Source organism: Marmota monax, unplaced genomic scaffold (assembly GCF_021218885.2).
Source record: "Marmota monax isolate L192 unplaced genomic scaffold, Marmota_monax_Labrador192_F-V1.1 WCK01_AAM20220418_F8-fsc00474, whole genome shotgun sequence".
Taxonomy (NCBI): domain Eukaryota; kingdom Metazoa; phylum Chordata; class Mammalia; order Rodentia; family Sciuridae; genus Marmota; species Marmota monax.
In genome coordinates, this window is record NW_026692897.1 from 1 (window position 1) to 16,554 (window position 16,554).

At 46.6% G+C, this 16,554-nt stretch overlaps 1 protein-coding gene and 1 long non-coding RNA gene across 3 annotated transcripts; one reads left to right on the forward strand and one right to left on the reverse strand.

The window, feature by feature from the left end:
• Positions 1 to 2,590: 2,590 nt before the first annotated feature.
• On the forward strand, positions 2,591 to 6,574 carry LOC131424416 (uncharacterized). The gene is made up of 2 exons (XR_009227375.1): positions 2,591 to 4,786; positions 6,378 to 6,574. It is a non-coding gene; the product is annotated as an uncharacterized LOC131424416 (long non-coding RNA).
• An 839-nt stretch (positions 6,575 to 7,413) lies between these two features.
• Positions 7,414 to 15,600, reverse strand: LOC124096819 (MHC class I polypeptide-related sequence B). Of its 2 annotated transcripts, none has more exons than XR_006853023.2 (3): positions 9,821 to 9,978; positions 9,418 to 9,681; positions 7,414 to 9,076 (listed from the first exon to the last, which is right to left on the reverse strand). XR_006853023.2 is itself a non-coding variant. In XM_046450827.2 (3 exons), exons 1-3 carry the CDS (start codon positions 15,475 to 15,477, stop codon positions 9,021 to 9,023), a joined length of 390 nt encoding a protein of 129 aa, XP_046306783.1. In that variant the 5' UTR covers positions 15,478 to 15,600; the 3' UTR covers positions 7,414 to 9,020. The 2 variants fall into 2 exon arrangements, 1 of the variants encoding a protein (XP_046306783.1); XM_046450827.2 differs by lacking the exon at positions 9,821 to 9,978 and adding an exon at positions 15,408 to 15,600.
• Positions 15,601 to 16,554: the final 954 nt, after the last annotated feature.

Below are 16,554 nucleotides of genomic sequence, written 5' to 3' on the forward strand. Positions count from 1 at the left end.
GTGCTTGTCCCCTGAGGTAAGCTTTGATGTTTCTGGATGGGCAGGCTTTGAGGAATGGCACTCGCGGTAGGAACTCCACTCTTTCCTTGCCCTTTTTTACCCTTTTTGGTGTGTTTTCTGGGTGCCATGGTGGTGCTCTGGCTAGGGGCACTGGAGGTGTTCTGTTCCAACATTGCTCCTTGTTGCTGCCTGGTGCTTGGGGTTTCTCCTCTTTGGGAGGAGCTACACCAGGCCCCAAAGGCTGACATGAGTTCAGGAAGCAAGTCTGGGCTCTCTGATCTCCTTGATGTCCCAGGGACTGAAGGCAAACTAGAGATACCCTTTTCAGTGGGAGTGCTTGTCCCCTGAGGTAAGCTTTGGTGTTTCTGGATGGGCAGGCTTTGAGGAATGGCACTCGGGGTAGGAACTCCACTCTTTCCTTGCCCTTTTTTACCCTCTTTGGTGTGTTTTCTGGGTGCCATGGTGGTGCTCTGGCTAGGGGCACTGGAGGTGTCATTTCCCAAACTTGCCCCATGGTGCTCTCTACTTTTGGGGGTTTCTCTACTTTCTGAGCTTGATCTTTTCTTGCGTGATGTCTGACCCAAGGACAAGTCTCTCCTCCCAGCTGCCTTTGAAGTCACTGAATGTGTCTGGGTGCTACCACGAGGACCCACAGTGGAGTTTCTCTGTTTGTCAGACCCAAGGGTTGAGTAGTTTAGGCTGCCCAAGGTTGTTGGGCCCACAGTCAAGGGTGGCATTGGAGCTGCCCCTGGACCTGGAGCTCCCACGTGTCCAAGCTGATGACAGCTGACTAAGCTAGGGGCTCCAGGCTTCATCCCACCAGGAACCCCAGAACTTGGTGGGACAGTGGCTCCAGGGGTGAGAGGCTGCTTACCCTGCGGAATGTGTCCTCGCACCCTTCGAGCTGGAGAGCTGGAGCTTGCTACAGGTGAGGGCCTGTGAGTACAGTAGGGCTTTGGGCCCTGGTGAGAGCGCCGGAAGCTCCTACCCAAGGTGGAGGGAGGCCCCAGATGTGGGGGCTGTGAAGGCATAGTGGTGTTCAAGGGTGTGACCCCAAAGGGGGCCACTGGCTGTGCAGCCAAGCCTGCCAATGTGCTGAGAGAGGGCCTGGGAGGAAGGGCCAAAGCAGCAATTGGCAGGCTTGGGGAGAGCGGTCCTGTAAGATTGGTAATGGGAGGATGGCTCTGGGAAGAGACAGCAGAGCTGACCCACACTGGGGTGTGGGCCACCATGGTTGTGCTGCTGGGGGGATGGGGAAAGGTCTGGCTGAGGCCCACTGATGGCAGAGGCCTGGCCCCTCCCAGTGGAGAGGGGACCCCCCCATGGGCTTGTGGGGCCATGGCACAGCTGTTCCCAATGGCCTGGGTCTCACCCATCAGAAGACGGTTGATGCGCTGCAGAGCTTTCTTCTTCTCCCTGTCTAGGTCCTCAGCAGTCACTGGATGGGCCACTAACAGAGGTGGTGGCAGCTTCAGAGGTTCCCCTCGGCGGCATTGCAGGAGAGGAAACTTGCGTTTCCGTGGCCTGCTGGTGTCTCCCGTGGGTGAGGACTTCTTCTTGGGCAATGGGTGTCCCGCCCTGCCTTCTGCCACCTTCTCACCCTGGGCCTTCTTTGGGGGAATCCCTGGGGGTGAAGAACATTCCAGGGGCGGCTCCCCCTTGGATGGGTCTGGAGCCCTCCTCTTCAGGGCTTGGAGACCTCGTGTGGAGCTGTAGGAGCTGCTGATGGGGTTTCTTTTGGGGCAGGAGCTCATGCAGATGGCCCAGGAGCTCTCAGCTCTGTCTTGGGAGCTCTGGGTGCAGAGGTTTCTCCACAGAGGCCCAGGCCTGGGCACAAAGGCAGGCACACCGCTATGGGCCCCCAGGGGCCTAAAAGCAGATGCTCTCCCAGTGACCTGAGGGCGCCCCCTCTGATGTTCTCTATCTACAGGGTGCTCTGCTTGCTCAGCCACCACTTGGCCACTGTCTCCAGGGGCTGTGATCACAGTCCTCCCTGGGCAGGGTTCTTGGGGTGCTGGAAGCTGGCAAGGAGCCACTTCCTGCCCCTGCACCCTACAAGGCGGCTGTCTGAGTCTGCGGCCTGGGATGCAGGAATTCATGAAAGCTGCAGTTGACAGCAGCGTCCTCCTCAGGAGACCTGGCATGCGGAGGGAGGAGGCAATATCCAAGTCTCCGAGAAAAGATCCAAGGGTCCGCAGGACCCTGGAAAAGCACCGAGCAGGCACTTTTCGCAACCGCTGAGAAGCAGTTGCAGGATGGCGGCAAGATGACCTGCGAGTGGTGCCACCAGCCCAGGAAGCCCTTAGTGGCCAACCAGTAGAGGGAAGTCGGCGAGGCCCATGACCGGGCTTCTTGTGGGACCCTTCTGGCAGGTCTCTGCCACTCAGCGCCGGGGGCAGGGGTGAGGGACAACACTTGCTGTGGGAAGTCTCCATAGCAGTCTTAGCGAAGGCGCAAGTGGGTAATTCTAGCGGCCATCGCAGAAGGCCTTCTTCGGCCGCTCACGCAGCTTCAGGCGAAGTGGCTGTCAGACCTGTTGCCAGGGCGCGGCTGAGGAAGGAATGAGTGGAGAACAGGCGAGCACGTGAGGAAAACCGTCAATACTGGGCAAGAGGCAGGCTTGCGCCAGCAACGGACGCGCGCGTGCAAATTCCGCGTGCGTGTGCAAAGTCAGCATGCACGTGCAAAGTCTGCATGCACGTGCAAAGTCTGCATGCTCGTGCAAAGTCCGCGTGCTTGCACCAGATGCAGAAGAAATAGGCAAGGGAACTGCGTGCCTGGTGCGTGCGTGGGTCCTGGGGGACTGTTGAGTGCTGACACTGGGATGTGATTCAGATCCCGCTGGTCCACCTCCTGACCCAGTGAGGTTTCCGGATCATCTCGGAAGGGTTGTAGATGCTGGGTTTGAGGGGTGGCAGCTATGGCAAGGCCAGGGATCTCTCCCCTCAGACTGGTGCAACGACCCTGCCCCTCCCCAGAGGCAGCCAGGATGGCAGCACAGATGGGCTGAACTCCGATGGACGTGGGGGCAGTCAGAGGGCTGAGCAGGCTCTTGCTGCAGGTTGAAGGTAGCTCTTGGGGCGTGGAGCACGTGCGGACTAGGGTGAGGCAAGGACACCTTGTCCTCCCTTGAAGGTGTGAGCTAGTGTTTGTATCTAGCGTTGCTATGGTGAGGGTGGGCGGGGCTTAGTTTGACAGCCAGGAGCTCTTGCAATGGCAAGAATCCCTCAGCCCATGGCCCCGCCCCTGAGCTGTCAGAGTTCTGTCTTCTGTCCTGCCTGGGCCTGGCCAGTCAGAAGGGGAACTGCTGGGGGGCAAGTTTCTTGGCTGAGCAGCATTTGCAGGTGGTGGCAGCTTTGGGATCATGGCCTGTGTGTCTTCCTGCACTTCCTCTGGGAACAGTGGACGGAACAGCTGCTGAGAATGCATTTAAGGCATCCCCCAGAGTCTGGCTGAGGGGTTCAGCAGGGCAGGCTGGGAGGCAATGCTACCCTCTGTGCACAGTCCTTTCTCTTTTTGTGGAAACCAGAAAAACCCAGGTGTGTGCTCACAAAATCGAGTTTTATTCATATTTGGGTTGCTTTCTTTGAATTTTGGTTATCAAGATTCTCCAATTTTTAAATTTATTTTTTTAGTTGTCAACAGGCCTTTTTTTCATTTCTGTGCAGTGCTGAGAATTGAACCCAGTGCCTCCCACATGCTAGGCAAGCACTCTGCAACTGAGCCACAACCCCAGCTCTCCACTTTTTTGACTGTCTTCATTGCTTAGCTGTTCTGGGGACAATACTAAGCCTCCTACTGTTCCTGCAGTGTAAGATATGTTACCTTTCACCAGTCCAATCTCAGCATTCACTCTTTGGAGGTTCCAGTTGTCATGGGTCTTGGCTTTTCCTGGATGGAAGGGCACCCTGCCAGAGTTAGCTGTGAGGTTTCAAGCTCAAGCTTCCCATAACCCACTAAGCAGCCCTGCATGCTCCTCCATGCTCAGCTATTAAGAACTGTCCCTCCTCCTCACTGGTGGAGTTCTGGGCTTGCTTCTGAACTGGGCAAAATATCAGTGAGTGGGGACCTGGAGGAGTGAGGTTGGAGGGAGCCTCACCTGGGATTGTTGTCCCAACTGGGTGCTCCTTGGGCCCCTTCCATTGCCCATGGCCTTTTCTGGGTCCACTGGACCTGCAGTAATCAGTGAAGGCCGCTGGGTGAGGTTGTGGCAGTGCTCATCTCTCCTGGTGGGATAATTCCTGGCATTGCATCCTTCTGAACCCAGTTCAAGGTGCTGCCCAGTAGGCTGCATTGGGAATCAGGGTCCTGGAAGTAATGAATCACCAGATGGGCCAGTGCAGCACAGACTTGCAGTGGGTGACAAAGTTGGAGTTGGGTTGCCAAGAACATGGTCCTGGGGCTCAGTGTATAGGTCCTTCCTCATGCCACACAGCTGAATTGGCACTTATCTTGAACTTTCCTCTGGAGTGGCCAGAACCAGAAGCTCCTTCACTTCCCAAGTGTCATGAAATCATAGTGCTTTTGAGAAAATGGCTGGAAGATGGGTTTATGTCCCCCACCATAGGCCTCCCCACAGGCTTACAGGCTGGGAAATTCTCAGTTTCTTCTTTCAGTCACCATTTCCTGCTGCATAGGGAAGAAAAATGCACACCCTCCTAGATCATGCCTGCCTCTGGAGTCAGGGTACTAACTGCATTGATGGACAGGGTGACCAATTGTGGGCCACACCTGAGGGGTCCTGGAGTCTGAGGTTGGCCGAACTCTTTATTTTCTACTAACAAAGGTAAACACAGTCTTTATTGCTTCTTTTATTTCTTATTAAATCAGCAATTCATGCTTAGGGTAGATCAGATAGAAAGTACAGATTGCTAGGATTCCTTGGAATGTGGCCTTGGGTTTGAGTCTATGGATAGTGTTGTGTACAAGTGTTGTTCAGTCATTTAAAAGGAATACACATTGTGGTGGTCGCAAACATACACCTGTAGGATGAACTTGCAAATATACTAAGCCACATGAAGGCCTCACTGTGGTTTGTCAAGATCATCCTGATTCACAAGGACCTGTCTTTCCTTCGCCTTAGAGGGAACAGAACCCAAGTCCTGGAAACTGCCTTTAAGACTCCAAATTTGTTTTGGAGAGGGTAAAAAAAAACACCAATGTTAGAGAGGACTATGATGAGTTTTATTTAAAAATTGATTTCTAAAATGTGGAATCAGAATAAAGTAATACATGTATAATATAAGCATATATCATTGTTTCTAAATTATCATGTTAAATTTCATAAATATGTATTAGATCTCCTAAAAAGTTGATATCATCAGGAAAAAACTCAATATTTCCCAGGAAGAGGATAAAATGTTCTATTCCCACACTGAAATTTTTTCTTAAACTTGGTTTCAGCTTTTATTTTGATACCTGTGTTTGTATATTCATTTTTTTAAATCGAGGATTACTTGCATATATCATCTAATCCCCTGTTTTTAATTCAATGTAATCATACACACACACACACACACACGCACATTGATCAGGAGTTATTACCATCCTTTTTCTTTATGAGGCAGCAGAAGCACAGAGAAAATACAGAATATGCCCAGGCCTCCACAGTGCATTCCCTACTGAATGTTTGTGTCTCCTCCAAATTGATGTTGAAGCCCTAATGCCAATGCGATGGCATGAGAAGTGGGGCCATTGGGAGCTAATCAGATTTTGATAGGCCAGGGGGGCATGTCTCCCAAGATGAGATTAGTGTTCTCAGAATTTGAAAAAGAGACCAGGGCTTACTTGCTCTCCACCAAGTGAGAATACAGTGAGAAGCAGCCAGCTATGAGCAAAAAGAGGGCTCTTTCCAAGAATTCAATCTATCAGTACCTTGACCATGAACTTCACACCCTCCCAAATGGGGAGAAATAAATGTTTCTTAAGCTTCGAGTATTTAGTTGTAGCAGCTAGAACTGACTAGGACAGTCAGTGAAAGGACTTTGTGAATATTCAATGAAATAATGTATGCAAAGTGGTCTATGAATATAAGCTATTGCATTATCACCTTCATCATCATTACCAGTTTTCCTAGCCAAATGGCATAGGAGCTATTTTTCACACCTAATTCAATTCCAAAAGAAGCCACTGATATTTCTCCAGCAGAAAGAGGTTATGACTGCTCCAGATGAGTTACTACCTAGATGTTCAGGTTGTTTGTGGCCATTTTATGGATCTACATAAACCTTTGGCTGCTCTGTAAATGAGTTTTCTGGCCCATCATGAGATTTATACCCCTGTGCCATCAATACCATCCCCTTTTAGGGTGTCCAATTATGACCAGTCATTTACATCTTGAGCCATTCTGAAATCCATGTGGATTTTCTCTTCCTCAGAGGTCTATAAAAACATGAATGACAGGTGATGTCACTGAACAACAAAGATGGGAGAGGACAGCTTGAAGAGCCTGGAGAGGAGCCAGGCAATCAGAGAAAAAATAACACTAAGAGTGGAGGAGGCCAACCTCTGTCTAGAGGGCTCTGGGAAGAGCCAGCCTGATTTCCTTCTGGGACCTGCTCAGGATGGATTGTGGGTAAGATAAGGTCAGCCATGAACTGTGTAGAAGTAGAATGCATTGGGGGTGCTGATGGAACTAGATTTGTATTTCTGCTTTACAAAATATCTCTGAATAATTAGGTGGAATTCCCTGAGATTCCGTTTTCTCATCCAGCAAATGGGCCTAGTAAATGAACCTTCTCAACAATGATAAGGTGAAGATGTCATGAGGTTATATTTGCAAAGCAGTTACAAACTATGGAACCAAACTAGGTACTGTTCAAGAGATGAATTAATAAAGATAATGTAATACATATACATAATGGAATATTACTCATCCTTGAAGAATGAAATTATGGCATTTATCAGTAAATGAATGAAGCTAGAGAATATTTTGCTAAGTGAAATAAGCCAATCCCAAAGAACAAAAGGCCAAATGTTTTTCTCTGATATGTGGAGGCTAATGCACAATAAGGAAGTGGAGCTAGGAAAAAATAGAGATACTTTGGATTAGACAAAGGGGAGTGAAAGGGGAGAGGGGTATGAAGGGAGGAAGAAGAGCAGAATGAATTGCAAATTATTACTCTATGTGCATATATTGTAAAGGTGACATTGCAATAAATTACTGAGTTGATTTTAAAGCGGGAGATGGAAACTTTATTCACCAGCTGGTAGTCCAGATCCACCATCCAAGGGATAGGTAGGCTGCAAGTCTATACCCTTCAACCCCCACCCGGGGTATGAGTACACTTTTTGTAGTCCAAAACCACATTAAAGAATAAGTGGCTGTTTGTATAATTCAAAACCATAAACAAATGTCATGAGATCTAAAATCATAAGCAGAATGAAAAACACATTTTTAGTGACAACACAAAGTAATTTTAAATTCTTTTATTTATCAATTTAGGAAAACACATTTAATGTTTAAGTATGTTACCCTATAAAATTTAGGAGTCAAGAGTACTTGATGTTATATTTAGCAGTTAACATTTTAACTTTGTAAGCCAATTAGATGTCTCTAACAAACTTATTTAAAATTAATTCTATATATGTTAAATAAAATTTACTTATTTTTAAAATCAAAGATATCAGAGAAGTGCACTGAACAGTATCAGTTTTTTTTTTTCAATTGAGGAAAAATCCTAGAAACAATGGATAGTAGACATTTTATAGACATTCACATTTTTTCAACAACTGTTTGATGACCTAGAAACGAAACTGCATTGGTAACTTTAAAGACAATATTACTACTTCTTGTTGTTGTTTGTTCACCCAGCATGGACAAAAATGTCATGTACATGGTAAAGAATGGTTACTAATATCTAGATAATCAATCTTTGACAGAACACACTGTCCAAGAAAAATGGGAACCACAAAGAAAACACTTTTACATTGTATAAGAATTGACATTTTGTGTTGCCAAACATGCTATGCTAAGCAACTGTTGATGGGTAGAGGTGGAGATTTCCCTGGGAGAAGCATTTCTTACATGATGTGGAGTCTCAGGGCAAAATGGAGTCTGATTGGTTATTATCCATATAGCCTGGCCCATTACAATATAATTACATGACCAGAATAACTCTATATCATGTGCAACCAGAAGAATGAGAATTTGTACTTCATTTATGTATGATGTGTCAAGATGAATTCCACTTTCACATATAACTAATTAAAACAAATAAAAGTAAATGTTCTTGGGCACACTAAATCAAACAACAACAACAACAACAAAATAACTACTAAAGATATTTTCACAGGATATTTAAGTGACCATGGACTCTATATGCTGTGTCTAAGGGCCAGAAGGATTGGTTAACCCTCCTTCTAGAGAATCCACTATCCTGTCTGTACAGGAAGGGGAAGCTTGGTATGCAAGTTGCTAGAGAGATTTCATCTACAGCTGTTAAGTCAAGGGCTGCAAGAAGTGTCTAATCCTGCAGAATTGGTAGAATCACTGAAAATTGTGTAAAAACTTACTGCCAGTGTCTATTCTCTACACCAGTCACTGGTATACACTGTGGTCCATCAGAGTGCCATGTGTGGCACGGATAGCATTTTATGTTATTGGTAGACTTCTTTATTTTCTAACTTTTGAAATTATATATATATATATATATATATATATATATATATATATATATATATTCAAAATCACTAAATCAAGAGAGTTAAAATTGTTATTACCTAATTTATTACCTATAATGAAAATGACAAAATCAGAATGTGTCTCTGATTAATTAAACCTTAGTAAGAACCATTAAAAACAACAGTAGCAGCAATATACATGCACGGGCACATCCAAAACAAATGGCCACTTACACAGGTCGTGTTTTATCTCCAAATTTGCAAACCTGATGTTTTAATTTTGAGGTCTGGGAGGAAAAAAATTAAATTTTGGCCTCCTCATGATTGATTCTACTTCAGATAGGCCAAGTCTTCCGTCAGGTTCTCAGTCAGCATCTCCAGTTCAGCTCTGGCTAGGGTCAGCTCATCTGGCACCTTTTGCAGGACATTGATGTCAGCCAGGTCATTCTTCTATCTGAAATGTAGTTTAGGAATGCAATACACTGATTTGGACAAGGCCACTGTCATCTTCAGGGCTATCTGATGCACAAATCTATGTGACTCTTTTCAAATAGCAGCACTGTAGTGTGTGATATGTGTTCTTGCTTTTGTAACTCCCTTCCTTCTCTCCATGCCTTCCTTTTTTCAGTATCATGATTAAATTTTCAGTTGGAAGGAAGGAAAGACAAAAATCATGAGATGATGCTTTTTCACCAATCCCATGCTCTATGCTACAAAAAGGGACAGATCCCTGCTCTCTGTTCTCATCCTTCATGGAGAAATCCTCATATCACCCTTGCCCCTGCCCACACTCACCTCCTTTCTCCTCTTTCAGGAAGTTGATATCTGCTAGGGTCACTCTAAGATTCTTGCCACTCTCTGACAAGTCCTGGGTCTCTGTGTCCCAAGTCTCTGGTCCCAGGACTGTTTCTGCCCATAGTGCACAGGGCACTACGCTGCCTCTCTCACTGTCATAGCACAGGAAGGGCTGATCATCCAAGCGACCCTGAGCAAAGAACCTTGAGAGCACAGATCCACCTTGACATCTCACTATGAGGTTGTAATGAAGACTGTGGGCTCCTGGGGAAGAAACAACAATGAATGACACTTCTTCCTGGAAATGACTGCATCATCCATGTTCAACCCAAAGCTTCTGCTCTCCTGACCACCGTGCGGATTCAGAAAATGCACATAGACAACTGGACCTGGTGGTGCCCACCTGTAATCCCAGTGACTCAGGAGGCTGAGGCAGGAGGATCACAAATTCAAAGTCAGTCTCAGCAATTTAGTGAGTCTTGGTCTCAACATAAAAAATAAAAAGGGCTGGGGATGTGGCTCAGTGGTAAAGCACTCCTGGGTTTAATCCCCAGTACCAAAAAAGAAAAGAAAGAAAGAAAATTCACATGGACAAAAACCAAGAAGAAGAATTTCTTTTTTTTTTTTTCCTGCGGACACAACATCTTTGTTTGTATGTGGTGCTGAGGATCGAACCCAGGCCGCATGCATGCCAGGCGAGCGCGCTACCGCTTGAGCCACATCCCCAGCCCCAAGAATTTCTAATACAACAAAAATAGGACACTAGAGAGGAAGGAGAGAAAAGTGAGGGGTGAAGGGAGGGGAAATGGAGATGGGCAGGCATGTAGGCCAGGGCTCAAGGCCGGGACACAGGCTCCCTAAGAGTACATGTGGGAATCCAGGGCAGAGGCTGGCCTGCAGGGGAAAGGCAGGAGTAGGAGAGCCAGAGGTACAGAGCAGAGCTTGCCAGAGGCCAGCGAGGGCCCAGGCGGAACCCAGCATGGAAGGAAGGACTCATGGCCAGAGGGCTGCGGAGCACAGGCAGTTGCACGGGAGATGAGAGGAGATTCTGCCTCTGTGCAGGCCCCTCATGGACAAGGTAGAGCTGGAGGGACCAGAGGGGCTGGAGTTAGTAACCAGAAAGGAGTCTAGAGTAGGATTGTTACCCTACAGAGAAGTGAAAGGTAGACTGAGTCTAAAAGCAAGAGTGGCATAATGGGGAAGCAGGTAGGGAGGTAACTGGTCCCATTATCGTCCCCTGAGGAAGGCAGGCAGCAGTGTTCCCAAAGAACCCTGATATTTTTTTCAACAAAAGGGGGCTGGGAAAACTAAATTGTCACAGGCAAACAAAGGAAGGTGGACCTTCTACTAAACCCATACAAAAATATTAACTCAGGGCTGGGATGTAGCTCAGTGGTAGACTGCTTGCCTAGCATGCACAAAGACAAAGTCCTAGGTTCCATCTCCAGCACTGAAAAAGGAAAAAAGAAAGGCCAAAAGCCAAGCATGGTGGCACACATCTGTGATTCTAGTTATTTGGGAAGCTGAGGTAAGAGGATCACAAGTTTGAGGGCAGCCTCAGCAATTAATTTAGTTAGACCCTGTCTCAAAATATAAAATAAAAAAAGGGCTGGGGATATAGCTCAATGGTAAAGAGACCTGGTTTCTATCCCCAGTACCACCACCACCACCATCAGCACGCACACACACACACACACATAAAGAAAGAAAAAAATTAATGCAACGTGACTCTAAAACCTAAACTTAAAAACTAAAACTAAAAATTCTTAGAAGAAAACATTGGGAATAATCTCCATGACTTAGAGTTTGACCATGCTTTCATAGATAGAAAAATGCACAGACTGCAAACAAAAAAAAATTTGATAAATTGGACTCACCAAAATTAAATATGTCTGTACACAAAGAGGACTCATGCCCAGGTGCAGTGGCACACACCTGTAATCCCAGTGGCTCTTGAGACTGAGACAGGAGGATAGCAACTTCAAAGCCAGCCTTAGCAAAAGTGAGGCCTAAGCAACTCAGTGAGATCCTGTCTCTAAATAAAATACAAAATAGGGCTGGGGATGTGGCTCAGTGATTGACCAGTCCTGAGTTCAATCCCCGGTACCCCCCAAAAAAAACAAGACCCATGAAAAAATGTTCTATTGGGCATGGCTGTAATCCCAGCTACTTGGGAGGCTGAGGCAGGAGGATTGCAGGTTGGACATAAGCCTCAGCAATTTAGTGAGACCCTGTCTCAAAATAAAATTTAAAAAAGCATTGAGGATATAACTCACATGTAGTGTCCCTGGGTTCAACCTCCAGCACCATACACACACAAAAAGCACCCCCCATGGAAATGGTAACCCCTAAAATGGGAAAAACTGTTAGCAAATCACGTGTCTAATGAGAAAGTAATGTTCAGAATATACAAAGATCTGGGGGTGTAGCTTGGTGGTAGAGTGTGTGCTTATCAAGCACAAGACCCCAGGTTCAATTCCCAACACAAACAAACAAACAACAACAACAAAATCCCAGGAGGAAGCTGCTGCTGAGAGAGGCATTACTAGAAGAATACCAGGACTAACTAAGTGGTGAAAACAAGGATTGGGATACGTGGTGTCAAGAACAAGAGCCCTTGAGGTCAAGCAACGAAAAGAGGAGAAAAAAGGTCAAGGAGTGGTAGATCAGGAAACTTTTTCTGGGCTGGGTGGGGAGGGGAGATGGGAGGACAAGAGAGATAAGTGGACAGAGCAAGGATAGGCATGGGGTACAGGTGACTCTGAGAGAAGTTGGGTGGTGGTGACAACAAGGGGGTGCCCTGGATGAAGGCAGATGAGGGTGGCTGTTGTGATTGTAAGGGTCCCACAAGAGGGGGCTTGTGACAGATACAAGTTGGTGAGGGTCCAAAACAGATAGGCAGGGGTTGGGAACAGAGAAAGTTCCCACAGTGGAGAGATGCAGAGGGACAGACACCATCCAGCACCTGCAGGCTGCAGTGTGGAGGGCTCTCAAGGGTGAGGTTTAGGCCACTGAGAGCGAGGGCCAAGAGCAGGTGCCAGCACTGGAGCGGGAAGGAGGGTGTCATGCTGACAATGGCAGGGAGGTCGCGGTGCCCTGCACTGTGCCAGTGGCTGTCAGCATTAGGGCCCCTGCAATGGGGACGAAGAGAAGACTGACTGGAGCTCAAGCTCCATCAGAACCCTAGGGCCATCTGGCTGGGAGTGCAGCTCAATGGTAGAGCGCTTTCCTAGCATGTATGAGGCCCTGGGTTCCATCTAGCACCACAAAAGGAAAAGAAGGGGGGGAAGGGAAGGAAAGAATTATCACAATTTCAATGTTATTCCACACAGAAAAATTTTCAAAAGTCCTAAAATTCATATGAAACCACAAAAGACCCCAAATAACCAAAGTAATCTTCACCAAAAAGAACAAAGCTGGCTGGGTGCGGTGGCACATGCCTGTAATCCCAGTGGCTGAGGAAGCTGTGGCAGGAGGATCGTGAGTTCAAAGCCAGCCTCAGCAATTTAGCAAGGCCCTAAGCAACTTAGCGAGACCCTGTCTCAAAAAGGACAGAGAATGTGGCTCAGTGGTTGAGTGCTCCTGGGTTCAATCCCCAATACCAAAAAAGTAAAACAACAAAACTGGAGGTGTCACAATACCAGATTTCAAAATAGATTACAAATCAGCCAGGCATGGTGGCTCATGCCCATAATCACAGTGGCTCAGGAGCCTGAAGCAGGAGAATCACAAGTTCAAAGCCAGTCTCAGCAACTTCTCCAGGCCCTAAGTGGGCCCTTAGTGAGGCCCTATCTCAAAATAAAAATAAAATTAGAAGGGTTAGGGATGTTGCTCAGTAGCTAAGCACCTCTGGGTTCAATCCTCAGTACCAAAAAAAAAAAAAAAAAAAAAGACATACAAGTGACCAACAGATATATGAATAAATGCAAATGCAACTAAAACAAGATAACACTGCACACCTATTAGATTGGTTATTGTCAAAACATGAAAAATGATAAGTGTCAGCAAGAATGGGGAGAAAACAGATCACTATTGGTGGTGTAATTTAGTAAGTCATTTTGGAAAACAGTACAGGAGGTTCTTCAAAAAGCTAAAAACAGCTGGGCAGAGTGGCACACACCTGTAATCTCATAGATTTGAGAGGCTAAGGCAGGAGAATTGCAATTTCAAGGCCTGTCTGGGCAATTTAGGGAGACCTTGTCTCAAAATAAAAATAAATTTTAAAAAAAAAGGAGAGGAGGGTAGGAATGTCATTCAGTAGTAGAGTACTCCTGGCTTCAATCTTCAGTACCCACACTCCACACACACATACACACACAAATCTAAAAACAGAATTATTCTATGATCCAGCAATCCCACTACTCCTACTACTGCATGTATACCCAAAGGAATTAAGATCAGCATTCATTGCAGCATTATTCACAATAATCAAGACATGGAAACAATCAACAGGTGAATAGATCTTAAAACTTTGGCATTAACCAAGCATGGTGGCAGGCACCTGTAACCCCAGTTTTGTAGGAGGTTGAGATGGGAAGATCACAAGAGCCCAGAATTTCAAGACCAGTCCAGGCAAAATAGTAGAACCTAGTCTCAAAAGCAAACAAACAACAACAACAACAAAAAAAAAGCAAAATTGTGACATACACATACAATAGAATACTATTCAGCCTATAAAAACGGGTAATTTCCCCTTGGGATAACATGGACAAACCTAGAGGAATTAAGTAAAATAAACCAGGCAAGGAAAGAAAAATGCTTTAACCTAAATGTAAAATATTAAAAAGTTGAAACTCAGAAGAAGAAAGTACATAGTGGTTAACAGAGGCTGGATTTGGAGTGTGAGAGTAAATAGAAAAGGAGAGACATTGATCAATGGACACAAAGTTTGTTAGATAGGAGGAGTAAGTTCTGATGTTCTTTCTATAGCACAGCAAGGTGACTCCATTTAAAAATGTGTTCTACTGAGCTATATCCCTAGCTATTTTTATTATTGTATTTTATTTTTTAAGACAGGGCAATACTTAGTTGCCTAGGCTGACCTCGAACTTGCCAACCTCCTTCCTCTGCCTCCTAAGTAGCTGGGATTGGGGGCCTGAGGCACAGTGCCCTGCTGGGAGAAAGGTTTTAAACTGGGAGCTCACAGAGGCAAGAGGAAAATGTCCTTTACAATTCCGGTTTAAAGACTGACCATGTGCTTGCCTAGGGTGTACAAGGACCTAGGTCCAATTCCTAGCACCATCTATATGCACAAATGCTGTGGGGACTTCTCTCTCTCCTCATTGCTTCCTTACCATAGGCTAAGGAGGGAGAGCTGGAACCCAGGAATGTCTGGTAGCGAACAAGCTCATATTAGGGTAAAGGGGGTGCAAGAGGGGAGAAGACCCCCCTCCCCCCAGGCAGCAGGAGTCCAGGGGACAATGAGGTGGAACTGAGAGAAATCACAGGAAGAATCTCTTGGCCCAGAAAGTCTTCAGCCTCTAATCTCCCGAGCATTGGGTGAAGCCACAGTCCCCACAGCGGCTGTGGCCATGTCCCTACCAGCTCCTGGCAGGAGGAAAGGAAGACCCTCAACTCCAGGTACTGAGGACTCCAGTGACTTCGGATGCCTGTAAACTTTTCCCCAACACGGGTGGGAAGCGATCCCCATGAATATTGCTCAAAGGAGCAACCTGGGAGACAGCCCCGGGAGCTCGCAGCGTCAGAAGTAAAAAATAAAAAAAAAAAAGTGCGAAAACCAACCACAGGGCAAAGAAGCGGCAAGGTGCAGCACCGATCTAGGTCGCCGGACCAGGAGGCTGGGGGAAACCTTGAAAAGCGGAGTTGAGGTTCGGTGGCAAATGGCTGCGTCCAGTCCAGCACCACACCCCTCCTCCACCCAGGGATCGTGCACCTGAGCGCGTCAGCCCCGGGGACGCTCAGCTCTCGCTGGAACCAGCCCGCAACCCTGGAATCTCACAGCTCTGAAGGTCCGCAAGGAGCCTACTCACCAACTGCGGCACTCACGGGAGCACAGAGGACAACCAAGGCCGGGAGCAGCCGGACACCACTGAGCCCCATACTGCGCGAGTCTGCCACCCCTTCAGCAAACCGGACCGGTGGCGAAAAACTCAAAGTGCTCTGAAAAACCGCATGAGCAGAGGCTGTGGTTGAGTGAAGGAACACTGACCTCACTCTGTCACTCTGTTGCTTAAGTAGCAGCTGCGCAGAGAGGAGTGTCTAACGCGTTGGGCTTGCCCTCTGACATACTTTTTAAAGCATTTTTTTTTCTTAAAGAGAGAGAGAATTTTTTTAATATTTATTTTTTTTTTAATTTTTCGGTGGACACAACAACTTTGTTTTATTTTTATGTAGTGCTGAGGATTGAACCCAGCGCCCCGCGCATGCCAGACGAGCGCGCTACCCCTTGAGTCACATCCCCAGCCCCGTGTCTTTTCTTGACAGGATTCCTGTACATCCTTAGATGTACTTGAGGAACAATGGAGGTGTAGCTCAGTGAGTAGAATGATTACCTCATATGCACAAGGTCCTGAGTTCAATCCCCATGACACCACAAGAGAAAAAAACAAAGTGCTAAGGAAGAGTGATGAGGGTAGGCAATCTCACAGCTTCAAGCATAGTTGTTGTTTAAAAACCTACCTAATCTTTTTTTCCTTTTTTTCACAAATAAGTATCTTAAGTCTACTGATGGAGCCTTTAGGCAATATCTGGACCTTGATCCTGGAGGACCCTGATCCTGGAGGCAAATTATGAGATACAAAGTTCTGAAAGTAGACAGAATCAGAGCAAGTTATCTAAAATGGCCCGTATGCTTTGGAGAACATGAATGCAATTGGCCAAGGCTTGAAGTATCTCTTTCAGCACCACTGCACAAGGTCATCAGTGTCCACACATGAAGCTGAGAAAATATGGACAGATGGAGGACCTGAAACAGATCTGGAAAGTCAGACCACATGTGCTGAGATTGATGGTGTTCCTGCCCATCCTACAGCTCTGAATCTGTTGTGCAGCAGATCCAAGTGCCACCAAAGATGAAGAGGGCAAGAAGTTTGCATAGTAATGGGGGGCAAGCCAGAAGCCTCAAAAACTAATCTCCTTAAATTATCAAATTAACAGGAAATCTGGGCAGGAGATGGC